General features: G+C 49.9%; 8 protein-coding genes across 8 annotated transcripts; 3 read left to right on the forward strand and 5 right to left on the reverse strand.

Annotated features, from left to right (window-relative positions):
- Positions 1-2,924: 2,924 nt before the first annotated feature.
- Positions 2,925-3,367, forward strand: BDV14DRAFT_201032 (uncharacterized protein; the record flags this gene model as incomplete). Its single annotated transcript, XM_073773649.1, has 2 exons — positions 2,925-2,992; positions 3,094-3,367. The coding sequence occupies 2 exons, from the start codon at positions 2,925-2,927 to the stop codon at positions 3,365-3,367; spliced, it is 342 nt and encodes a 113-aa protein (XP_073627218.1).
- A 913-nt stretch (positions 3,368-4,280) lies between these two features.
- On the reverse strand, positions 4,281-5,896 carry BDV14DRAFT_78055 (uncharacterized protein). The gene is made up of 4 exons (XM_073777510.1): positions 5,703-5,896; positions 4,915-5,652; positions 4,750-4,846; positions 4,281-4,671 (listed from the first exon to the last, which is right to left on the reverse strand). The coding sequence occupies exons 1-4, from the start codon at positions 5,807-5,809 to the stop codon at positions 4,318-4,320; spliced, it is 1,296 nt and encodes a 431-aa protein (XP_073627219.1). The 5' UTR covers positions 5,810-5,896; the 3' UTR covers positions 4,281-4,317.
- A 52-nt stretch (positions 5,897-5,948) lies between these two features.
- On the forward strand, positions 5,949-7,488 carry BDV14DRAFT_78072 (putative short-chain dehydrogenase/reductase). Its single transcript, XM_073777511.1, has one exon. The coding sequence runs from the start codon at positions 6,253-6,255 to the stop codon at positions 7,294-7,296; it is 1,044 nt and encodes a 347-aa protein (XP_073627220.1). The 5' UTR covers positions 5,949-6,252; the 3' UTR covers positions 7,297-7,488.
- A 4,012-nt stretch (positions 7,489-11,500) lies between these two features.
- BDV14DRAFT_201035 (nuclear transport factor 2 family protein) lies at positions 11,501-11,980 on the reverse strand (the record flags this gene model as incomplete). Its single annotated transcript, XM_073773650.1, has 1 exon — positions 11,501-11,980. The coding sequence occupies one exon, from the start codon at positions 11,978-11,980 to the stop codon at positions 11,501-11,503; it is 480 nt and encodes a 159-aa protein (XP_073627221.1).
- Positions 11,981-13,435: 1,455 nt separating this feature from the next.
- On the reverse strand, positions 13,436-14,450 carry BDV14DRAFT_201036 (uncharacterized protein; the record flags this gene model as incomplete). The annotated part of the gene is made up of 2 exons (XM_073773651.1): positions 13,436-14,023; positions 14,127-14,450. 2 exons carry the CDS (start codon positions 14,448-14,450, stop codon positions 13,436-13,438), a joined length of 912 nt encoding a protein of 303 aa, XP_073627222.1.
- Positions 14,451-15,232: 782 nt separating this feature from the next.
- On the forward strand, positions 15,233-16,459 carry BDV14DRAFT_201037 (uncharacterized protein; the record flags this gene model as incomplete). The annotated part of the gene is made up of 4 exons (XM_073773652.1): positions 15,233-15,488; positions 15,535-15,909; positions 15,986-16,108; positions 16,164-16,459. 4 exons carry the CDS (start codon positions 15,233-15,235, stop codon positions 16,457-16,459), a joined length of 1,050 nt encoding a protein of 349 aa, XP_073627223.1.
- A 2,013-nt stretch (positions 16,460-18,472) lies between these two features.
- Positions 18,473-21,605, reverse strand: BDV14DRAFT_209409 (thiolase-like protein; the record flags this gene model as incomplete). Its single annotated transcript, XM_073775638.1, has 3 exons — positions 18,473-20,312; positions 20,358-21,220; positions 21,338-21,605. The coding sequence occupies 3 exons, from the start codon at positions 21,603-21,605 to the stop codon at positions 18,486-18,488; spliced, it is 2,958 nt and encodes a 985-aa protein (XP_073627224.1). The 3' UTR covers positions 18,473-18,485.
- Positions 21,606-21,935: 330 nt separating this feature from the next.
- BDV14DRAFT_175121 (RTA1 domain-containing protein) lies at positions 21,936-23,442 on the reverse strand (the record flags this gene model as incomplete). Its single annotated transcript, XM_073769009.1, has 2 exons — positions 22,837-23,442; positions 21,936-22,791 (listed from the first exon to the last, which is right to left on the reverse strand). Coding segments are annotated over exons 1-2 (1,214 nt in total), but the record flags the coding sequence as incomplete, so codon positions are not given.
- Between the last annotated feature and the right edge of the window lie 391 nt (positions 23,443-23,833).

Consider the following 23,833-nt stretch of genomic DNA (forward strand, 5'->3'; position numbering starts at 1 on the left):
CGTCGTTATTTCTGAAGCGTTCATCAATATTCAATCCTGGTCCGCAGGAACTGTGGAGTGCCAGGCTGATGCGAAGTAAGCTCAATTGATTCCAGAAGGGACAACGTCTCGCTTGGAGCCCGCTCTGAATAGAAGATATAACTGGATAAGAAAAGGGCCATAAACCATCAGATAACCTTTGCCATTGGGGGAGGAAGTGTTCTCGTCTCCAGAAGCTAAAGATAATTTCGCGGAAGATGGTGACCAAGGGATATGGAATGTACAGGAAACAATAATCATCTGCATAAAATCGCCCACAGGGAGCCCGCATTGTTTTTGGGGTGTTCTCATACTCTCTTCCCTGCTAAAGGCAAGAACAGCAGGAAGGCTTCATTTTCACTCCTCGCACGTGAAATGGACAAGACCTTTAAAATATTACCAGACGCGTTTCGCTCCCAGTCCGTCGGGTATTCATAGAGCTTCTCTGGACGAGTAGTCCCCAAGAATTTCCTTGTGCTAGACAGCGTTGTATTTCCAGAATGAGCTGACCAGATCCGCTTGGAATTGAATCCCAATGTTAGGCCAGCGCGGCTAGACGACGCTTAGCTTCTTCCTTGGTTAGTTTATATACGAGTGGTGCCACATCACCGTCTACATAAGGCGCTGCTAACTTTATATATCCGAAGTTATAACACATTGCAAACAGCCAGAACTGCAGGCAGGCAGTTGTCATCTGCTAAGCTTAATATAAAGCTGGCGATCCGGCATAGTTGATATCAATCTTATAAACCACACTCTCCGCAAACTAAATTAGCCAAGTATTTCTGCCGCCTCTAAACTCTTTCAGTAGTGCGGAGTTTAGGTCGTCAATTCCGGGAGGTGTAAGCTGCGGGAGAACTTTCGCACATGGCTCCAAGAATAGTGTCTTGGGCGAGTGAGAAAAGAGTTAGTAATCTCCCAGGCCTTGCTAAAAGTTTACCCTGTAGTTTACTTCTTTCCTGCCCTGTTACCAAAGGAAATAGGATGCCATCTTGCATTAGCTGTGTGATAAACCAGCTATTAGCACTTGAATCTTGGGCATGGGATTTTGCACCTTCCAAACAGACTCTGAATCAACTGCGTGAACAATATTATCAGGGAATAGTCTAGACCAGATTTGGTGAATCAATCATAAGTAGTGAACGATCTTCTGCCACGTATATAAGTCAGATTATTTGTGCTCTGAGATTGGCTGGAATATGGGCCTCACTATTGGGCATTTGATATAACCCTATCGCTAAACAGTATTGGACATATATCGGACTAGACTCCTCTATATGGCAGTATTATCTTGGCATGGATTGAACTCTTCCCTTACGTTAATAAGTTCAGGCACTTTATAGCAAATAGCTGTCAAATACTGGGCAAACAAAGAATTTGAAACTTCCTTAAGGCGCGTGAATCCAGATACAGAGAAAGTAATGCGAAGAATTACAAAAAGATGTGGGACACAAACTGCTCTAAGGTTGCAAATGGTACAGGACAGCGTTGTCAGTGCATCATGATCATCCTTTAAGATGTTTGCTATCATGATCAAGAGTTTAGATAGGAGTTGGTTAAAGACAATGGCTAACATGTTGCATTACAGTAATGGTAACGGGAAAGAAATTTACCCCTAGGCATCCCTAAAAACGACAGTCTCTATCATAAACTGGATTAGTTAGAAAACTACGTATATTATTTAGGCCCGGAATAGCAAGCTAAATTGTCTTTTCAGACCCTATAGTGGCCAGTTGTCTGACCCTGTCTTGAACTCGAAGTCGGGGATATCGGATATCGAGGTGGTAGTCTTACGAATTCACGAGATATCAGGTTCAGCTGGGTGGAACCGGACTGAGCAGCTGAAGCCTGAATCACTGAATCATGCGGCCACGCCGTTACTTAGCATAATAAAGCTTACTCTACTTGGAATAGGCTACTGGGTTAAAAAGACTCTAAGCCTCTCCGGCTCTAGCCACCGCGGAGTATCCCTGACGCCAATAATCTCTGCTCAGCCCGCAGTTGGTGTGCTCGTCTTTGGCTTGCCGGGAACGCCCCTAGGACTTAGGTAGCATGCCGTGCGTCTACGCACTCCTTCTGGCTACAAATCATCTGAAACAAAACATAGGGTTACAACTCGAAGGGGTGTAGTTTAGGAATCATAAGCCAGATATGCAATGATTAAAACGCTCTGAAAGTTGAATACGCAAATTAATTCTAAGCTACTGTCAGCACAAGCTTTATAAGTGGAGACAAACAGCAGCAAGCTAGAGTGCTGCCTGCCAAGTAAAGCAGATTACCTATTGTATGGATACCCACATCTCTTCTTCCCCTAGTTAAAATGGAATCCACGCGAGAGAGTATATTGAAGAAGCAATGGAGTGTCCCACTCTTCCCTGGGCCGTACTATGTCACAGCTAGGCTTAAACTCTGATCCCTTGAGACATGACAACCCTAACTTATCCTATGGAACTTAAAGAGCTATAAAACCCAACGAAAACTTGTTTATATGTATCTCGCAACCCAAAGGTATCCTGAAACGTCAGCCGTGTTACTTCTTTCTTGTGGTGCTTGATATCATAACCTATTATTTGCCTATCAAATAATTTCATCGGCGGGAGTCGAAATTGGGGTTACCCATCCCGCCTGCTGCTTTGTCAGTACAGGGAGATAAGGTTGCCAAGCTCGGGCAAAATACTATCGTTTATAACTAGTTAGTCCTTTTTTTACAAAGGTCTCTATATGGTTACCCATTTCAAATATGACATCCCGCATTTACGGGCGTGCGGTGGGCTATCTGGTTTGAGGTGAGGAAAGCACTGACACTGTTGGCACGAGCAAAACCCGGTGGATACTTTCAATGGATGGAGTCGGACATCTACGACCAGACTGTCCTGAAATTCACACATAGTCCGCTATAAGGGGTTATGACAACACCAGAGCAACATCTGCCGTCCTGGCGGAAATACCTTGATTCGTCCGAGGTACTTTATAAGTACGCCCACCCCCTTTGCCCCTACCTTCTAACTTTCCAACCCTCCTTCCCTGATTGCCGCCTTCTCTAACGACTAACACTAATTTCCACCTACCTGCTAGCTGGCTCAAAACCCTCCCAAATATCTGCGAATTCATCGGAATGTCCTCGGCAAAGCTACACACACCAAAAATCTTCCCAGCCATGCGAGTCACCGCGTTGTATGCAGTGCTCGGCGTGTGGGAGGAACTGAGCTACAAGCTCCTGGATGAGCGTCCCGATAGGTTTTTGGGGTCTAATCCGAAGCTCAGGGAGATGATTAACGGGTTCCGCAAGGAGGTTGCAAAGGGGGCGGCGTTGGGTCTGGAGTTTTATATTACTGTTGCGAGGAAGTGATTTTTCATATTGCATTGGATTGTATGGAATGGTGGTTTGTCTAACAAGAAGCTGTTTCCGTAGAGGAGTACTGGGGGTACTTGTCATGTTGCCAAAGGCTTATCCCAACTTCTTCCCTCTAGCCATAATTCTTTTCCACTCTGAGTTGATATCAGCCTAACTCTGAGCACAAAAGCCTTGGATGAACTGGCACACGGATCCGGCCGATGATAGAAGAGCAGAATCTATCGCTTCCCCGGCTGTCCCTGTATATCAGCTACTATGCTTCATAGATAGCCTCTCGCCTAGCTAAGAACCACCCGCAAGAACCTCCTGCGCCTCGAGTAAACTTAAATAAATCCCTATTATCCACATTCAGGTCAGTAGACGGACTTGAGGAGAATTGTACTGTAGGCCACCGGCAACAAGCGCTAGGGAACAGAGACGAAAAAAAAAAAAGAAAAAAAAAAACAAACCACAAACCCTCCACCTCTCCGCCACAACCCCAAACGCCTCCTTCATCATCCCTACCACCTCCTTTAGGGGTACCTCCTCGACCATATCTTCGGGCTCTCTATCATTGCCAATTTCAACCTTAGTTAAAAACACAGTCGGACACGGACGCTCCGCACTGTTTCCGTTTCCAGCCTCAGCCTCGCGCAAGGTCCGCATGTGCACGCCCAGTGCGCGGTACGCAAAGTATACCCGCCAGGGAGACATGCCTCCCGGGTCGCGGCCGGAGAGGCACTTCTTGTCAAGCATGTTTGGGAATTGCGCGTTTGTGACTTCGGTGATGAGTTCAAAGGCGCGTGTCGGGGCGTGGAAGAGGGTTCCTGACCGTGGTGTAAATGTGGATGGGGTTGCGTTGCTGGTTGCGGAGGCGAGATGGGGGGTGTAAAGAGCCATTATGGTGCTTGAGGATTCTATTTATTAGGTAAGATGCTCATGGGCGGCGAGTGACTTTCATTCCTTCATTTATTCTTTCTTTTTTTGTTCTCCCCTAGACAGGGGAAGAAAGAGCAGAGAGAGGAGAGGAAGTGAACATACCTATATATAAAAGTAATCGTATCCAGATCAGGTTCGTCAACCTGCATAGCCGCGGTGAGCATGGCATGCAGAGTCGTGTCAAGTTGGATCCGCTCTTCATCTTCATGACGGGAATCTGTCTCATCACTATCGTTGTTAGTCCCATTGCGAGGGCCAGATCGATTGAGGAAGCAGATCACTTTCCCCAGGACCCGGGCAGCTTGGCAGAGAAGGGAAAATCTGCTCATATGGGTGGTTCTGGGCGTTGCGATGGTGCAGAGGTCCGAGGTGTTGATATTCTAACACGCTTTTGTTAGTGGCGGCCGGTACATAGAAGGCTCAACATAGTGAGTAAAGGAGGTGCAAGTCCGACGTACTCCATTATCCCAATCCTCATCGTCAACAGGCAGGAGATCGTCGAGTTCGGGATCTGGAGATGCGAACGGGCGGGTTGGCGACGCGATGCTAACAAAGCTGTACGTACGCAAGGAAATTAGCGCTTTGGGCGGAAAGTGTAGAATAAGGAGGAATAAGGAGGATACCGATCAAGAATAACAACAGCCCACCACGTCCTCCGCCTTTCCTCGACGTCGACCAGCGACATGGGTCTTGGGGGATTCATATTCACGTTGCGAGAACTCGTCCCATTGATTCCGAGCGCGTACATATACCGCGCGCAGGCGCCGATCGTCATGTACGCCGTGGGATAAAGTCCGTGACCGAGCTCATATAGCGCGATGAATATATTCGCCTGCAATACGAGGACAGAAAGCGCGCCCGACCCCTCCACCCTCTGGTGAAAGCGTTTTACCCGATCGTAGTCTCCTATCCGCGGGTCTTGGACTGGGGTTTTCACAATCAGACGCATTGCGAGAAGGAGAAGGACCACGTCTCCTCTTGTGTGAGAGTCATGCCGAAGACAGACATCATAGAAGCGCTGTTTCGAGATGATGGGCATCCAGAGGTGAACGGTTGTGAAGAACTCATCGGTCACTAGGCGGATTTCCTCGACTCCCCCGAGGCCAGCAACGAGGTCGGTGGGAATCTGTGTACCGTGGTGATCGAGCTCGAGCTGAAGCGGGCCATGTTGAAGGAGCGTTGGGTCCAGGAAGAGGATGGTCGAGAGCGTTACTGGAGGGACGGCCGCTCTGATATTATCATTGGCCGAAGAGTGCGACAATGTAGCAGTGGCCGTCGCTGTAGGTGCACCAGGGGATGATGACGATACCAAGGTATTCGACTCGATCCGGTCATACCGGTAATCGCACCTCAGCTTCTTCCTGGATGGTGTCAGCGGGGAACGTTCGAGAAAGAGGCAGGCGATGAGCACCTAGCGCACAATGAGCACTTTGGGAGCGCTTTGTCACATTTGCGTTTCCTGTCTTTGCAGGACTTGCAAACTTGAAGAGCTTGTGTGGGTCTCGCAGCGGCTTCCATGGCTGGATGGCGGCCGGACCCCCAAGGTTGGGGAAGGGAAAGAAAATGCTTCGGCCGCCGGTTGCGGGCGCAATGCGGAAGTTTTGGCGGCCGCCGTAATCTGGAATTGCTTTCCACCCAGGCACCTGGCATCTGATTGGTTGGCATCAGTAAGACTCGGAAAACGTTTGTGTAGTTACTAGAGCTCCAGCTATAGCTGAATGACCAACAATGGAGTACGTTGATAATCCAGCATCCGATTCCATCGACGGCTACGGGCTAAGGAGGGCCCGGGTTGGTCGTCGTTGTTCCTTACTCCCGCCCCGAGCTATACCAATATATCCTGATTCCGAAAGCTATATAAAGTCTCAATACCCTCACCAGAAACTCCTATCATTCATCTCTCGTCTTTAATTCCGTCGCATTCACCATACTCAATTCGAGCCTTACCAGGACCAGCCACAATGTCTCCCGCACAGCCCTACGCTCACCTGCACACCAACCCCAGCGGACCCGGCGATGCCCGCCCAACGGCCTTGCAAATCATTGCGGACGAGTCCCTCACCAACGCCCTGCCAGGCACAAACTTCGTCCTCACAGGTGCATCATCTGGAATCGGCCTCGAAACCGCACGTGCTCTCCTGGCAACCGGCGCAACCCTTTACCTGCCCGTCCGGAACCTCGAGTCCGCAAAGACCGCCCTGTCCACCCTCCTCCCCTCCTCCCACGATAAAGCGCACATCAATCTAATTGAGATGGACATCTCCTGTCTCGCAAGCGTGAAGCGCGCCGCAACTGAGATCCTCAGCCGATCGAGTGGAAAGATCAACACCCTTATCGCCAACGCAGGCATGATGGGCCTCCCCGAGTTAACCCTCTCCGAGGACGGATACGAGATGCACTTTGCGACGAATTACCTGGGGCATCTCTATCTTTTCCATTTGCTCAAGGACGCGTTGCTTTCTTCGGCGTCGCCGGAGAAATCGTCTCGGGTCGTCGTCGTCTCTTCGTCTGCGGCGCGGGCCGCCAAGCTTAATGCCGATGGTGAGGAGGGGTACGACTACAATTTCAGAGGGGCCTCATCTACATACGATATGCAAGCCGCATATGGTCGCGCAAAGCTCGCAGCAATATACATGGCGAACACGATCGAGCGGCGGTACGGTGCGCGCAATTTGCACGCGACGAGTTTGCACCCCGGTGGGATTGACACCGCCATCTCGCGGCATGTCGGGAAGGGGTTTGTGGATATTCTCATGAGTAACCCGGCAATTGCGCGGATTGTCAAAAGTCCTGAGCAGGGCGCTGCGACGACGGTTTGGGCGGCTGTTGCGGCGGAGTGGGAGAAGAGGGGAGGATGGTATCTGGAGGACTGTGGGGAGGCCGGAGAGGGGGTTGATGATGGGGATGTTTTTGGTGTTGGCTTTGTGAAGAGGATGTATGATGTGGATGCTGAGGAGAGGGTTTGGGAGGCCATGTGTAGGTTGGTGGGGGTCGCGGAGGAGTAAGAGTCTTGCTTTACCAAACTTCATACGGCATGAGCTATAAGAGAGAAGAATATTTGGAGACGATACATTTCCATGGATAACACCGAGCCCATCATGAATGTACTCAGGCTGTAGTGAAACCTACAGTTGGTCAGAGGAAATAGCTTCAGAATAGAGAGAACCAAGTGAATATTGACAGAGTGAGCAAGCTCCTGGACTTAGTTACTGAACAGGAAGACGATAGATACACGTGTACAACTGATATAGCCCCTCACTAGTGGAACATCACATATTCCAACTCCGAGCGCTTAGCTATACTCGTAACAAAGGCCCTCTAAAATCTGTAGAAATTAACTTATAAGTCTAAGCTATACTTACACTTCTTTGCTAATAATTGCTATCTTAATCTCTGTAAGCTCTCCTCGATAAGTTGCTTGCACCTTTTCAAATGATATTTCAAGGGACTCGTAAGCAATATAGGTTAAAGAGATGTTTATAAACATATCCAAGACCTTGACTGGTGTAGTGTACTGGTGTAAGGGAAGCAAGACTAGCGACTACCGAGTAAACGTACGATGGTGGGAACAACGGGAATGGGCCAATCAAAAGCTTGTATTCAATTGTAGGACTTGTACAGAAATGAATCGCTGTAAACCCCTAGAGAGTCGTTCAGCGGTCTATATGGCCACCGTTCCGCCGCCGTGATGGCGACGAGCTAGTGCTGACCGGGAAGGGGTTGGGTAGACCTGCAGGCATTGGGTTGTCGAACGCGAGGTCTGCAACTTGACGTCGTACGTTTCTGCCTGAGGCTTAAAAGTATTGGCAGGCTGTCGTAGCATACTGCCGTCCAGTACCGCCTGCCCCTAGAGGTCAGCCTCGCTTAGTCATTCATTAGTAAGCTAGATAACGTGTTTCCCGGGTCCACCGTAGTTCCCGGGTCCGCCGTAGAACCCCCTCCGAAAACCATGCTTGCTTAACTTTAAAGTACTATACAACAACCAAAAGTAATTCAATTTAAATAAGCTAAGCACCAAAACGATTAGGACAGCTGGTTCTCTTATGGCCCTGAATATTACATTCTGAACATCTTGGTGGAGCACGTTTAGGTACACCTAAACTTTGAGGAGCATCTCTGCCAGTAACCCCCCATCTTGCCTCTATTTCATTATTTCTTGACAAAATTAGGTCCCTGGCTTCCTAAAATGAAACACCTTCTGTAGGAGCCATCTGGCGTTTAGAACAACTCTTTTTCTGCCTGTCATTTTCAATAGCCGAGCGGAGATGACAGTTTTCGCTTGCTAGTAAGCTGGCATTGTAAATGGCCAACTCACAACCTTTTACCAAGTCATCCAAGACCTTTTTGGTAGGGGTAGGAGGGCTATTAGACCGTCTCTGAAGCATCTTTTTGACTGAGGAACATTTTTGGTGCACGTGGCGCACGGTATAAGGCGTACCAAGCTAAGAGGAAGGGATTGAAGCATTCCCCTCGCTGGGAGGGGGGGTAGGGGTACCCAAGTTAAGGTTCAACTTATCCAGTACTGCCTTAGGATTAGCAGGAATTAACCCAGTTGCTCTGAATCCGCTTTGGATATTCTCCATAGTAAAGACTTCCTGATGAGCTGCTGGATAAGCCTTCAAGAAATCCAGCTTGTCAATATGGTTGTATCCCAGGCGCCCTTTCTGCTCAATAAGCTTGCCGTACGCCCTCTTAAGAGGGCCAAAACAACCAACATCCAAAGGCTGTAGAAGATGAGATGAATGGGCAGGCATACAAAGAGGTATGATATTGTTGTCCTTGCAGGTATGATCGAAATCGGGCGTTAGGTGGCTTCCATGGCCATCAAGAACCAGCATTCGATACCCCCCCCTCGTACGCCCATTGGTGGCTGGAATAAAGACTTTTTGAAGCCAGCGAAGGCCAATTGCATTGGTAGTCCATCCATTGGCACTCATTTCAATCCTCCAATTACCAGGAATCGCGCCTTTATCAAACCATCCCTCTATGTGGACCTTTCCCTTGAAGATAATTGTAGAGGGTACTGATCACCCTCTTGAATTAACACATTCAATAGTGGTAACCCATTCCCGATTTCCTGGCTGTATAAGCCATGGTTTGCCAGGCATTTCTGCTCTAGAAACCACCTTTGTTGTTGCAATAAGACCCATAGCAAACCCAGTTTCATCAAAGTTATAGACATCTTCATCCTGGATCCCCCACTGATCTTTAACCTTTTGTACCTCATCAAACCATTGACCAATAACCTTAGGATCTTCGCAGAGTGCTCTCTGGCGATTAATCCTTCTAGCAAATCTTGTTTTGACCTCTGGTCGCCGTTTAGTAAACTCAGTAACCCAATCCTTTCCAATTGGTCGGGATGGAGTTGAGGATTCAGCATCCAGTATAATTTGAGCCATCTCCCGTACCTGGAAGGACCTAGGAGGGGCGCCACGTATATCCAAAGATACTATCCATCCTATTAATGCCTTCTCCTGGCGTTCAGATAGCCTGTGGTTGTGGTTGCGGAGTTCTGCTCGAGAAGGGTGTCCCTTTAACCGATCACGTAGGGTTTGAGGGGGTAGGTTGTAGGCGTGTATAGCTTGCTCAATATTAGGAATTTTTCGAGTATTTAAATCGCGTATCGCGCATTCGATCCTGCCCTCTTGCTCTATCAATTCTTGCTTCGTTTTACGCGGTTTTCGTGGCATGGTGGGTTGTTGAATTTCAGGGGTGGTAGACGCGTTAGAAATTTTGAGGTTCTACGGCGGACCCGGGAACTACGGTGGACCCGGGAAACACGTTATCTGACATTAGCCCGGACGGCCTTGCGGAACCACTCGCGCAACTTAACGGCCACCAACAAATCGACACCATAAGCTAAAGCAGGGACACCAAGCCAAAGGTCGCCCCGGTCCATGATGAGGAGCTTGGCTAGTTTTGTCACAAACGCTTTCATTACGAGCTCGGTGGACAATGCCGAGGCTAGCTGGTCCTCTGGCCTTGTTTAGGTGCTCTCACGGAGAGGGCTGGAGTCGGATATATATCGGTCGCTTGTGACTAATGATGAAGGTGATCATATAGAGGTCGTTGCAGCCAGTGTGAATTTTCGGTACCAGAACCCTAAAGCGCAGAAGGAGGTTTCAGCCCGAGAACAGCATGGCTTTTGCTGGGCAGAAGAGCAGGTAATAAGTCGGCGCAGTACTTCTATAAGAGCTTCAAGAGGTTGGATTAGTAGATCGGGTTGACGCCACGGGGCATCAGTTGTTAAGATAGATCCAGACTGCAGTAGCTCACTGACTAAGTCGCTAATATCCTTTGTGCCTATTTCAATATAGCGGCCAAATGGCGCGATGCATTCCCGGGACACGCGCAGGGCTTCCCCAGCCAGCGAATTCACAATAACATCTGTGCCTCGCCCCGCGGTGAGACACTTGATATAAGTAGCGACATGAAGAGGGCAACTAGAAACAATATGTGCAGGGTTGATGCCATACTATGTACGTAGGAACTGCTATTTTTCCTCGGGACCGATGGTTGCGAATATTTCTGCGTTTAGCATCTTCTTGATCTAGATGGTAGCCTGCCCAACGCCGCATACGGCAGATTGAATTAAAACTGTCTCGCCTGGTTTAACTTTGGCGAGTTGTACAAGGGCATAGTATGCTAAATAAAAGATAATAGGTAGTAATGCAATAACCTTGAGGTCCAACTGCGGTGGAATTCGACAAGCTGTCTTGCCCTTGGCCCGGGCGAGGCTGGAGGAAGCTATATAGAATGGCAGAGACTGGATCGCCCACTTCAAATCCGGACGCTGACTCTGCCCTTGTAATGATACCCAAGCACTTGCCGCCAATTATAGTATCCTCAAGCTGGCCCAGCGCGGTAAGAAGATCTCGCAAATTGACACCACAGTATTAAACTGGGAACTTGATATTTTCATCTAGCCCTAAATTGAATGCTAGAGCCGGAAACAAAGCCTTTAGTAATAATAATGCCTAAGTTAAGGCCTTCGTTAACATGCAAATGCATGGTACGAAAGAAGACTTCCCTGACACCATGCCCTACCACGCGCCAATCTTGTTCTTAATTATACTATGTATCCTAAATAAAATCCTGCAGAGCTTCCCTGTTGAAATACTGGTACTACATTATATTTAACATGTGGAGGATATGCAAGATTTCACCAATAAACCTTTAAAAAAGACCTATAAAAGAGGCTTTACTAATTCAAGCCTTTAAACTATCCCTCCACTCCTCCAAATCCATCCCAAACATGGAAACATCCCCCCTCGGCACACCCATCATAGTTACAACCCGATTCCTAATCATCCACCTTCCCTCCCCCTCCTCTCCATCCACAACCCTAACAAGCCTATCCTCATACCTCGCCTCCGCGAAAAACGCCTTCTTATCTAACCAGTGGCTCGCCGCGCAATAGGTCGTGGCTTGCGCTGTATCCTTCCCAGTAAGCCAGATATACTGCGTGGTCAGGCTGTGGAAGGTGGACACGTGCCCGATTGTCTTCTGAAGCTGGTTGATTATCTGGTCGATTCCTGTTAGGAGGCCCAGCGAGCCGACGTAGTCTGCCTCGCAGTCTTCGGTAAAGGAGGCGCGGAGAGCGGAGAAGGTGTTTGTGTCAAACGCGATGGCGATAGAAGAGATAGTGTTGCGGATAAGGTCGTGGTCGGTATGGGTGGGAGATTTCATTTTTGGTTTAATTTGGCTTGGTTGAATTAACTATAGCTTGTATAATAGTGGTGCTAAATGGACTTTGGGAGACTGCAGTTGTTTAATGGAGCTTTGGGCTTAGGATGCTATTCAGAGTGGTAAGGCTTTAATAGGGGATTTATATCTATAATCTCTCGAGAGCTAATGATTTCCAGGAGTGCTACAGATACTAAGACAGCTTACAAATTGTAATATAGATGGTGGTGGGAACTTCGGATGAATGTTTGGTGGATTCAACCCGACGGAGAGGAAGTGCACAGCACCCCGAAGTCCGATGCACCGCACGCCCGGCGTTAGAGGCTCGGTTCTCCAATGGAAAAGCTTACAGTTAAGCTTCCAGCTTAGCTTTAATTTTGGAGTCTTATTTGAGTACTCTAGTAAAAAAACCGCACTTTTAACTCCTTAAAGTCCAGGGACATAAATGATCACATCATCCTGTAACTCTGACAGACTTGCGGAGCTTGTTCAGTCCATAATCAGGTCAAGTGCACAGTATGGAGATTCTTTAAAGACAAAATCCTCCACACGTGTTGGTAGTATCTAGTTGGAGCACAGTCTACACGACAGTTTAGTCTATCTACGGTGACAGAAACATGCTGATGAGGAACCTCCACTAAGCAATAGGTGCTTGTTCATAAGGTAAAGATTACTACAAGTTGAATTAATAATGGGGCACTTCCTCGATACTAACCACCACAGCACCCGCACTCCGAATCCCGCTACTCCACTCCAATCGGAATGCTAAGGTTACGCACCGGGCACCCCGAAGTCCCTACTCCGTTGCTTTGTACTCCATGCTGCTAATAGGTGTGATCCTCAACCAATCTAGCAGCTACATTATCCTAAACGTGCTCTTCACCTACCTCCCAAACATCTACCCGCGCTACGCGGCGTCGCTATTCGCAGCCAACAATGCAGCCCGGGGCACGCTCGCTGCCGCAGCGGTCGTCTTTGGGAGGCCCATGTTCCTCGCGATGGGTGTAGCGGGCGGTGTTAGTTCTCTGGCTGGCATGGCTTGTCTTTGTATGGGGGCGTTTTGTGCGCTTTATTTTTGGGGCGCTTGGTTGAAGGGGGGGAGTTGGTTTGTGGAAGTTTGAGGTTATGGCGGCTAATATATGTGGTAATTTGCTTAGCTGGGTCTGGAATGGATTATGATTTGGTTTGGGAAGGAGATGCATTGGGACGCGTGTTGGAGATGTAGGGATCTAGATATAGATACTAGATATAGAATAACTGCAGTGGATGAAATCAAGGCTAGAGCCTAGTAACCATCTATCACACCACCGCTAGTTAACAGCACGTGAAATAAAATATAGACCAGGTGGAAGATATGCTATTACTATGCCATACTTATACTATAATATAACTACAAGTCCAACACCACCTCCAACCATCCTGGACAAAACAAGTCATCAGTCACCCGAACAACTCCAGCTATAGCTTCTCCCGATCCAACTTGACCCTCTCTCCCAACGCCAGCAATAACAACCCCAACTCGTCTGTCTCCTCCAACCACCTCTCCCCCCTCCTATCCAAACACACCCCCCCTACAATCTCCGCAACCTCCCCATGCAAATACTCCACCCCCGCCCACTCCCCCAACCACTGTCTGTACTTCTCCCCCCAAACCTCTGCATCCTTCGCCTGCCATAATCCCTTCGCTGCCGGGGCAAGCATGAGCTTAAGCTCTTCACAATCCAACGCCGGAAGACCGTAGTATGTCGACAGCGACCAGTGGATTAAGTACAGGGCGAAGACGGCGCGGCGGCGCGATGTGGTTTTGATCCAGGAGTGCCAGAGGGGAACGGTGTGGGTTGTTTCTTCGGGGAGGGTGAGGCCAGGGGCGGTGCTGGTGGCGTGGTGGACGAGCTTTTGCATGTTTGCAAGGATGACCATGTGAATCGTGGGGATTGAGATGTCGGTGTTGGTGTTAGTGCTGGAGGAGGGGAAGAGAAGGAGGATCATGTAGATTGAGAGGGCTTGTAGGGTGGCGACTAGCTCAGGCTCGGTGAACTTTCTATACTAATGGTATAGTTAACATATACCTGTTAAGCTTTGCAAGAGTGGTAGTTTAGGGGGGTATACGCTAAGAAAATGGTAGATATACCTCCCGCAACAACCTTACCAACTCTCTAACCGTCGTATCATGAACCAATCCCCCCGCTGCGATCCCCCAATGCCCCTGCCACATCTTCACGATAGCAAAGCAATTCGCCAGCGGCGTCGCCATGCGCTCCGGCACCAGCTGCGTAAGGTGAAACAGCGGTGGGGGATCGAGATCCCTTGCCATCATGCGAGGCCAGGTGCGCAGCACGCGGAACGAGAACTCCAAGCTGTGTTGACACAAGGGAGACCGGGATTTGGGGCTTAGGTGGACGCTTTGGCGCCAGGTGGCAGGATTTACGATTAAGCTTTGGGGGTAGCTGTTGTCTTCGCTGAAGAGGGCCATTAATGAGGCGAAAGAGACTTCGTTCGGGCTGTCTGAAGGATGGGGCTGGGGTGGTGGAATGATGAGCCCCAGCCCGAGTCCAGGATTAGGGAGGGTTTGATTGAAGTCTAACGTATCGAAAGACTGAGTTATGTCTGACAGAGGTACATAGGTACCACTTGCAATATTAGGCCGTGGGGTTTGCTTTGAATGCTTGTACGTGCATAGAAGTTTGCGAGAGGCACAGCGGCCACAGCTGGGCCGCTGGAGGTCGCATTTGCTCCTGTCAGCAGCGCACCAGACACAGGATCTCTGTCGGGGTTTTCGATTCGAATTAGGGCATATTTTGGTATGGCGAACGAGCGAAGACTCTACAGAGGCATTTGTCAGCTTATAGAACGGATGGCGAGCAAAGTGGTGTGTGGTGATGTGGTGGTTAACTTACTCCTCTTGAATCTCTTCTTGCATGTTGTGCACTGCAAGTCCGGAGCTGTCTTAACTAGGATGGTATCCATTCTAGTGATGATTCTTAAGCGTAGCGGAGTGTTTAGAGACAGCGCATGAAACTCCGCTGGTCGGATGTACATGGGGTTTTAATGTCAGTCGTAGGAAGGTCGCACCGGAACCCCGAGTTCCTGTTTTCTGAATGACCTTGTTAGTGCACCCCGGGCTCTAAGGTCTATAGTAAATATTGACTTGAATACTAGACCCCTTAAAAGATAAAAAGACTTGCTCAGGCCCTTGGTATGCCTTCGAGACCTCTACAGATATCCCCTCTACGCTAGAAAAATATCGTGTGTAGCATGTCCGCCACCATAACGAATCCCGCAATCCCCAAGGGCTCTATCGTACTCATCACCGGGGTAAATGGCTGGGTAGGGTCGCAAGTCGCAAACCAATTCCTTGCCGCCGGATATAGAGTCCGTGGCACAGTCCGCGACCCAGTCAAGAGCGCCTGGCTTACTTCCCTTTTCAACAGCAAGTATGGCAGCGGCCTCATTGAGCTTGTGGCAGTTAGTGATATGACTGTGCCCGGTGCGTATGACGAGGTCGTGAATGGTATGTTACTCCTTAGGTACCAGATCAATGAATTGACCCTTTTCAGGTACATCAGCATTCATCCATACAGCCTCAATCGTGACATTCGATCAAAACCCCGATAACGTCATCCCACCGACTGTCGCCGGTGCACTCAACGGTATCAAAGCAGCCTACGGCGAGCCCACAGTCAAACGATTCGTCCTGACTTCGTCGTCCGCGGCCGTACTAGTCCCGGAAACCGGACAGAGCGACGACATCGTCTTAGATGAAACCTCTTACGCCGATGAACTAGTCCGACGGATTGAGACCGATCTCCCCGAGGCAGGACTCGTGCGCGCTTGCGTGATCTACGGCGCAAGTAAGGCCCTGGCCGAGCAAGCCGTTTGGAAGTTTGTGGAAGAGAATCAAAGCAGGCGCCCGGATCTTGTGGTTAACTCTGGTAGGCGCTCAACGTCATCTCCCATGGCCTGCCATTACTGTGAGATGGTCTAACATTTACCTATTTCCCCTGAAAGTCCTCCCCGCCCAAGTATTCGGCGAACGCCTAGACCCCATAAACCAAGGCAGCCCTACAACGTCTGCCTCAATCCCAGCCTTATGGAACGGCCAGATCGACGCTCTCAAGCTGCAGTTACCCCGTAAGTCTAGCAAGCCCATCCATATTTGACTATTCTCCTTTAACATCAACCTCAGAATACACCATACACGCCAAAGATGTCGGCGTCCTACATGTCGCAGGCGCAATCCACCCCGACGCCCGTGGGAGGCGTATCTACGGATACGCGCACAAGTATAACTGGAATATGATTTTGGATATCCTGAGGCATCAGAATCGGGGGAGGGAGTTCGTGAGGGATTTTCAGGGCGGACAGACGAGGACTGTGGTCAGGACAGGAGATTATTCGGAGCGGTTGCTGAGGGATATCTCGGGGCATGGGTGGACGTCTCTGGAGGACATTGTAAGGGATAATTCGAAGGGTTTGGCTTAGAGATGAGTTTAATAGATAGAAAGAGGAGGATAACATGGTTGAGACGGGGTGGTTGCTAGGCAGACTTGCCTAGATCAAATAGGTGCCTCGGGCCATATTCCGGGAACTCCGGTTCAATCAGCTAGCTGTGAGTGAGTGGCGGTGAGATTTATTCTCTGAAAGGAGGGGTCATAGTCACGAAGACGAGTCGTCGATGGAGTATGGGGAGCGCTATACATGGTGTCTCATACACTGTCCTGCCGTGTACATCAAGATTAAAGTGCGTGATATGAGTGATTTGGTAATCGTTCGGCACCACTCCATCAAGGATTCGTGGGCGCATCTCAATCCCCGGGAGGTCAAATGCTTGGACTACAGACTTATTTAATGTCATATAACAGCGGCAACCGCTTGATCTATTGAATAACAGAAATTAATACCGTCTATTCTTATATTGGGTTGGACCGGACTTTCTTACAATCTCCATTTATCAACAGCACGCTCGTATATCTCTTTAGTCGCTGGGGCTCTCTTCTCATGGCTGATAACATTCTCAGTGCTTATCAGGCTCTGTTAGTATTCTTCTGTAAATCCATGGATTCTGCAGTTTTTCCGAAGCAGTTTGAGCTTTCTAAGTCTTACTTCTTCCTTCGAGGGAGCCATGGGTCACGTGAGTAATAGGGATCGCGAAAGTATAGAAAAAGTAAAGTAACCAAAAATATTGGATAAAAGTAAGAAATCTTGCTATTTATCTTAAGCTTAAGAAATAACAGCGATAGCCTGAGTTGCGTGGATCCGTATCGCTTACTTCTGCGCACCCGAAGTGGGTAGAATTCTCACCCTGCTATCACCCCTCTCACCTCGCTGTCACCCATCTCACCTGCACTCACCCAAGATTTAGTGTCTGTCATCCATAAAAGCGGCAACCCACCAAGGGCTTGTTTTACTTCTGACCACGTTTACAATGGTGGCTTAAGTACGGCTGAGCGGACGGGAAGCCCTGTTCTCCACACCCTGTGGTCGTATGTATTAGGACTAATGAAAACATGATAGATAAAAGAACATCTTTAACGTGTCTAGCTGCGCCGGCGTTGGCGTTGGGGCTGACACAGCGGTGGGTTGGGAATACGGATGTGGATGGATATATTACTATATATATATGTGTGGCCTCCAGCCACACAGGTATTCGCGAGGCGCGATCTTCGGTTCGGAGAGTGGGCGGTAGAGTGTTGGTTTTAGTTCGTTCAGTCACGCCCGGTAGGGACCTGTTTGGGTTGGTTTGTATAATAAGGCAAGGTTAGGTTAAGTCAGTACCTACCACTACACCGTACGAATCATGATGTTGTACCCTACATCCCCGCTACAAGGGTCCTTTTAACTCACAGCAGAATCGGTTATGGATATATATTTATATATTGCCGAGAGATGTAGGGTACTGAATCTAACTACTAGGTGCATGCTGCATGCTAGAGATTATAAATTTTCGGGTATGCTTGGAGGGCGTGCCGTCTGTAGCCGTTCCAGCCAACCTCCTTAGCACCAACTAATATCAAACGTCAATGAACTTCAGTAGGATACCTAATATATGGATGGTTGATGTGGTTTCGTATCCGTTCGATGCAGTCGATATCAGGCCGGCGGTACTCCGAGGCCTTTGGAGATAGGCCTCAGGGCTGGCTGATGACAGCGAACATTATGATACCCCACCTCCATGTAAAAGATAAATAGCCATAGGTATCTACTTCTCTTAAGGGGCAGGCAGAGATAGACAAAACAAGCTAACTTGGGGGTCTCGAAGCTGGAAGCCACCAAATCCGACGGAGTCGGAGGCATTCGGTCCAGGACCTCGAGCAAATCGATCTTTGTACAATGGGTGTTATCACAGTAATGTATTTAAACAGTCATGGCTAGTTGGTCAACAAGAGGGAGGGACATCATACATAAAGATTCGATATTTTTTAAAGGAACGCAGCACGAACATAAACCCTGTCATCTCATACAAAAGACAATACATACACATCGATATTAACCAATCGCAAATACCATACTAAAAAAACCTCGCCTTCGGATCAAGGTACGTCGGGGTCTCCAGTCCGGGCCCCCAAGGCGGCGCACTCTTCGCCCTAAACAGCGAGTTCCCATTCATCCCCTCATAGAAATACATATCGGCTCTTTTCCTCCTCTCATCACACCGGCTGATATACCCCCGGAATTCCTCTTCACCTAGGGTAGCAAACAAATAGCGCGGATGAACAACAAGAGCCTGCGCCCCCTTCTGCCCAAAGCCAAACGAGGTCAACGAAACAGCCTTGATACCACCTGCACCAACGCGAATAGCTCGCTGGTTATAAGCAATGAGATCAAACTCCTTCATGGCCGCGTCGATATTATCTGCGTTCCTATTTCCCGGAACGACTCCTGTCTCGAGTATCTGCAGCGCCCCGTTCAGCATCCAGGCGCCCGCGGCACCCTTAGAATGACCCGTTAGGTACTTTTGAAAGACACTTAGAAGGAGATTCCCCGGTCGTCGTCCAAGAGAGCGCATCTGGGTTTGGATAACGCTAGACTCGTTGATGTCGTTTCGTACTGTCGATGTCCCGTGGAAGGAGGCTACTGTTATGTCGTTTATCGTGAGGCCCCAGGTTGCTAGGGCGCCGGACAGGGGAGTAAAGTGTGGGTCATTGCGCCAGAAGGCGTTGGCTAGACTAAAGCGCGCTTCGCTCTCTTCTCGAGTGAAGTCATTGAGGATTTGCTGGCGGCGTTCGTGGATGTATCCGTCGACATTGACGGTGGCGTCTTGGGCGAGTACGGCGGGCACTTCGAACTCGAGGAGGTCTTGCATTGCCGTGTTTCGGGCTTCTGCAATCTGGCGTAGTCGGAGGTCTAATCGCTTTCGGCGATTCTGTATGTTCAAAAGAGGCGAGGGGGCGGCTACTCTCGATGCGACTTGTTTCGCGTTTGTTAGGACCCCCCTGCCAGGCGCTGGCACCGAACGCCCAGCCTTGTCGCTGGACGTACTGGCGAAGGCTACAATACCGCGGATAGGCAAGCCCATTTTCAATGCCAATGCGGCAGTTGTAAGGACCTGGATGCCTGCACCCTCTGACTCGACGAACCCGCTGCGGGTGCTGGTTGCTGGTCGTGATATCTCATGGGGCGCTCGACCGCTAGCTAGTTCCTCTTCAGTATTGGCAGTCGCCTTCATATTAGCAAACTCCTGCGAAGTCTCATGGATGAAGTCATCGCAGCCGCCGACAAGACAGAATTGGGCTTTCCCTGTTGTGATGGTGTCGTAGCCTAGTTCGAGAGATTCGAGAGCCGTTGCACATGCGCCCACGGGGGTACGGAGTGGTCCGGATGCTGAGAGAAGAAGCATGTTCACCCAGGCACTGACGGTGCTGATAAATGTCTCCTGGAGAATATCTTTCTGGATATCCGGGTCTGTTTGGCGTCCGCTGAACATTTTCTTAAGCGACGATATACCTCCTAATCCTGATCCAATGCACGTCCCAACCTCTGAGATATGGATGTATTGGTAGAGCTCGTACGGATCAGTAATACCAGATGACAGCAGTGCCCCCACCGTACAGGCGAGCGCGTATAGCGTTACCGGATCAATGTGCTTCACCATGTCCTCGGGGATGCCGTACGTCCGAGGGTCCCAATCAGATGGGATGAGCCCTGCAGCAGTGCGAGTGCGGCTGCCTTGCATTGCACGAGGTATAAATATTCTTGCACCTTTGCGAAGCTGGACCGCAAAAAGGTCCGGTGTTGCTGATGGCATGACATCGGCGAACTGTCCATGCTCTGCCTTCATCTCGTCTGCGAACGCCTGGGGTACCTGCAGCGGTTCCAAATCTTCTTGTAGGATAACCTCATGCAGGAAACTAGACTCGCCTTTCTAATCTTTTGGCTGGACAAGCCGGATTCCACTGTTAGCCAGAATCCTCTCTTCATATACGGACTTGATATCCACATCAGCCACGGGATTCTTGTTCCCTGCGTCTATCCACCCTGAGTACGGCTTCCCGTTTATTGTCCCGGCAAAGTGACGGATGTAGCCCATTAGCCAGGCCATTTCCACGACCCCTTCTAGCGAGAAGTGCCCGCTTGCTTCCATCTCCCAGCGCGTACGAGCGTTGCCCAGGGGCCCCAGCTCCGCGAAGCCTGTTACGACAACAGTTCGCGTCAAGTCTACCATTCCCTGGAGATCTGGAACCGGAGATCGGATATCCACCTCGTAATCAAGAGGCTTGGGAAAGTCTAGACGGACATGGGCCCTTTGCTGTAGCTTCTTGGGTCCTCCTGCCGTTGATACACGACTGCAGGTGGTGGTCGAACATTCCTGCTCGACAATCGACTCCGCAAACAACGCAGCCTGGATCTCACTTCGTTCTTTAATCGATCGTCGTAAGACCTTCAGCTTCTCAGGAAGCCCTTGGACCCTCCCCATTCCCCCCGTCAAATCAACATAAAGCGGCCGTTCATGACAGAGCTCATTAAGCATCTGAACACACAAACAAACCAGAGCGTAGGCCATTTCCTCCTGCGAAAATGTCCGCATGTCCTCACCAGCTTCAATTCCCTCGGCGATGGCATCATTCTGGCTCATCAGCCCCGTCCCTCTCGTCCATCCAATCACCGCACCACAGATAGACAGGTAATCCTGCCAGCCTTCCCCGGCATGCCATCGATTGAATAGCGTTTCCAACGCGAGTTTGGACTCGCCGTATAGACCGTCTCCACCGAACACTCCATGGTTAGGTGAGAGCGGCAGGATGACTTGTGTCGGGTGGGATCTACACCCATACCGTTTCTTGCAGGCTTTGATCATGCCCAGTAGACGCAAGACATTCGTAAGCATCAGCCGGTGCGCAAGCTCAGACTTCGAGTCGATACTATCGAGTGTGCGTCCAGATTCACTGATCCCAGCAAACGGCACCAGATAGTCTAGATCCCATCCGAGCCCGGTCTTCGGTGAATAGACGTACTCGATAAGCTCCGTCACATCCCGCGTACTAGCCTGGTTGAACGGGACAACAACTAACTGCGAGCCACGAGCACCATAGTCCATGTAGATCTTCTGGTAAGCGCGCGTTACATTAGGCGAAAGCGACGATGTAGTCGTGACCACTCTCGCGCCCCCCTGTAGGGAATGCCGGATCATGGCGGCGCCAATGGACCCCGTACCGGCGCCCGTAATGAGCACGGTCTGCCCTGCGAAGGATTCGCCTTGTTCTTCTACCTGTGTGAGAACAGCGTGGAGGTGTCGCGTTAGTTCTATGCGGCAGCTGCATCTGCATCTGGCGTGACGACCGGGGGGATCGAATCTGCGAGTGGGGTTTGTGGGTTGGATGCGCTTCCTGGGCTCTTTGAGAGTGCGAGGTTTGAGGTGTTTGGGCGGGATTCGGATTTGGAGATTTATCCATTCTCAAAGGGTCGGGTATGGGGGGGGCCGGGGGTGAGGATTGTTCATCCAATGTCAATCCCAGCTATGGCAATCTATATAGAGTGGAAGAAAAGTTGAAGACAGAGACAAAGTATGTACATCAAGGAAGGGTCCAACAGGATCTCGGAGTTTGTTCAGAACCACATGTGCTCATTTAGAGAAGAAACCTAGAGGCCCGGTCCATCTGGAAGTCAGATCACCTACCTAGGGTAGGTAGCAGGCGAAGCCGCCCTGAGAGCCAAAGGCAACATCTCATCGCCGCCCGACGAATCCTCATTCAGAATTTTCTGCATCTGCTTATCCATCCGCCGCTTACAACAAGCGCAGCAAAAGATTTCCCTCAGCGGACTCGGCGGCATCACCGCATCAGGCCCCTTAATCACCGTCCCAGGATGAACGACATTCCAAACCGCAATAGCGAACCACATGGGCCCTGCATCGAAAACATACATGTACCACTCGTTATTCGCGATCGGGTTGTCGTCATGATTTCCGCCGGAGAACTCGACGAAGCGGTAGATGATGCGGACTGTGATGAATAGGAGACTGGTGTAGAGCGCGTAGAGGAGTCGTTTCCATTGTACTTTGAGTCCGACGAGCCGGTGTTCTCGCGATAGCTGGAGCATGCGACGGTGGTATTGGATGGCGATGATCAGGAATAATAGAATGAAGAATTGCTGGATGCCCATGCCCCCCATGTAAATGTCAAGACCCTTTTTCATTGTTGCGGCGTCGGCGCTGGGGGTGGCCATGCCGCCGCCAATTAGTTGGATGATGAAGGATCCTATGTCGAGGAAGACGAAAACGATGGCTAGCAGGGAAGGTTTGAAGATGCCGATTTGGCGCTCGGGGACGAAGAAGTTGATCATGCGGGCTAGCACGATGTAGTCGAAGGCGTTGACCACTGGGTTTATTAGTCGAGATATAGGAAAGAGAGACAGGCACGTACAGATCGGAGAGAGAAGAATAAACAACTGAGTGATTGTGAGGACTGTAGTATCCTGCTGGTTCTTGGTGCTCACTGCGCGCGCCACGTAGCCCACGCATTCCCATGCCGCACCCATTAGAATCACCCAGACGAAACCGCACTTGTGGACAGTGGCTTGGGTAAAATGGGCAATCATCAAGACTCCGAAAAGAACGGAGAATGCCACTGCGGCGGCGAACGAGGGATAGTACTGGTACAGGGCATTGCACTCCTCTGGTGGGACATAGCCGTTGGCGTCGGGGGTGACGGTGGGAGTGCAGGTATTGGATGGCAGATGCAAATCTAATGAGGAGAGCGTAAAGGGCTCGATCGATATAGTGGGAAGATCGAGTGAGAGATCAACATCTCTTGTATCGATGGAATTGGTGGTGGCAGTTGGCGCGGTGGTTGGCGCTGGAGTCGGCGCGGGACCAGCGAGCACAGCGACCCCAGAGACCATCACAAGAGCGAGCGAGAGGCGAGATAAATACATCATGAGCCTGATCAAATTCCAGCGATCTGACACAGGAGCGGGAGCAGCATTGGAGAAAACCTCAGGACAGCCATGGCTTTAAACCAAACCTCTCCAGGTCGCAGCAATTGCATGGCTCATTGTGCAACTGAGATCGATACAGACATCCAAGCCTGCTCACTCTATTTGCAGCAGCAGCTCTAGGTACCTGGCAAACAGACCAGTCACAGAGGTCATACTGCGTGAGTGGCTGTTGCTAGCGGCAAGGGTCTCGATGGCCTTCTCTGATTGGAGTGAAACAATGTCAGCCTAGATACTTGAGACTAAGAGATGAAACGGTGCATGTGTATGGTTCTGTATGGATCTAGCCTCGCTGCTAGCAGGGCGTATTATTAGCTTATGGGGTGTAGCCTTGCCTTGACCCGGTGCAGCTTCGCAGTAGTGCCACACTAGTTTCCTCGTCTCATTTCTTTTTCCCCATTGTTTTCTTCTCTTTTCTGATCCTTT

Source organism: Aspergillus stella-maris, assembly GCF_047715825.1.
Source record: "Aspergillus stella-maris strain CBS 113639 unplaced genomic scaffold BDV14scaffold_34, whole genome shotgun sequence".
NCBI classification, from domain to species: Eukaryota; Fungi; Ascomycota; class Eurotiomycetes; order Eurotiales; family Aspergillaceae; genus Aspergillus; species Aspergillus stella-maris.

Bases quoted from the DNA above. Each gene is read 5' to 3' on its own strand.
- BDV14DRAFT_78072 (XM_073777511.1), top strand. From the start codon at position 6,253: ATGTCTCCCGCACAGCCCTACGCTCACCTGCACACCAACCCCAGCGGA.
- BDV14DRAFT_78055 (XM_073777510.1), bottom strand. From the start codon at position 5,809: ATGGAAGCCGCTGCGAGACCCACACAAGCTCTTCAAGTTTGCAAGTCC. The intron at 5,653-5,702 runs GTGCTCATCGCC...GACACCATCCAG, and splicing joins AAGTGCTCATTGTGCGCTAG to GAAGAAGCTGAGGTGCGATT. The intron at 4,847-4,914 runs GTATCCTCCTTA...GCGTACGTACAG, and splicing joins GCTGTTGTTATTCTTGATCG to CTTTGTTAGCATCGCGTCGC.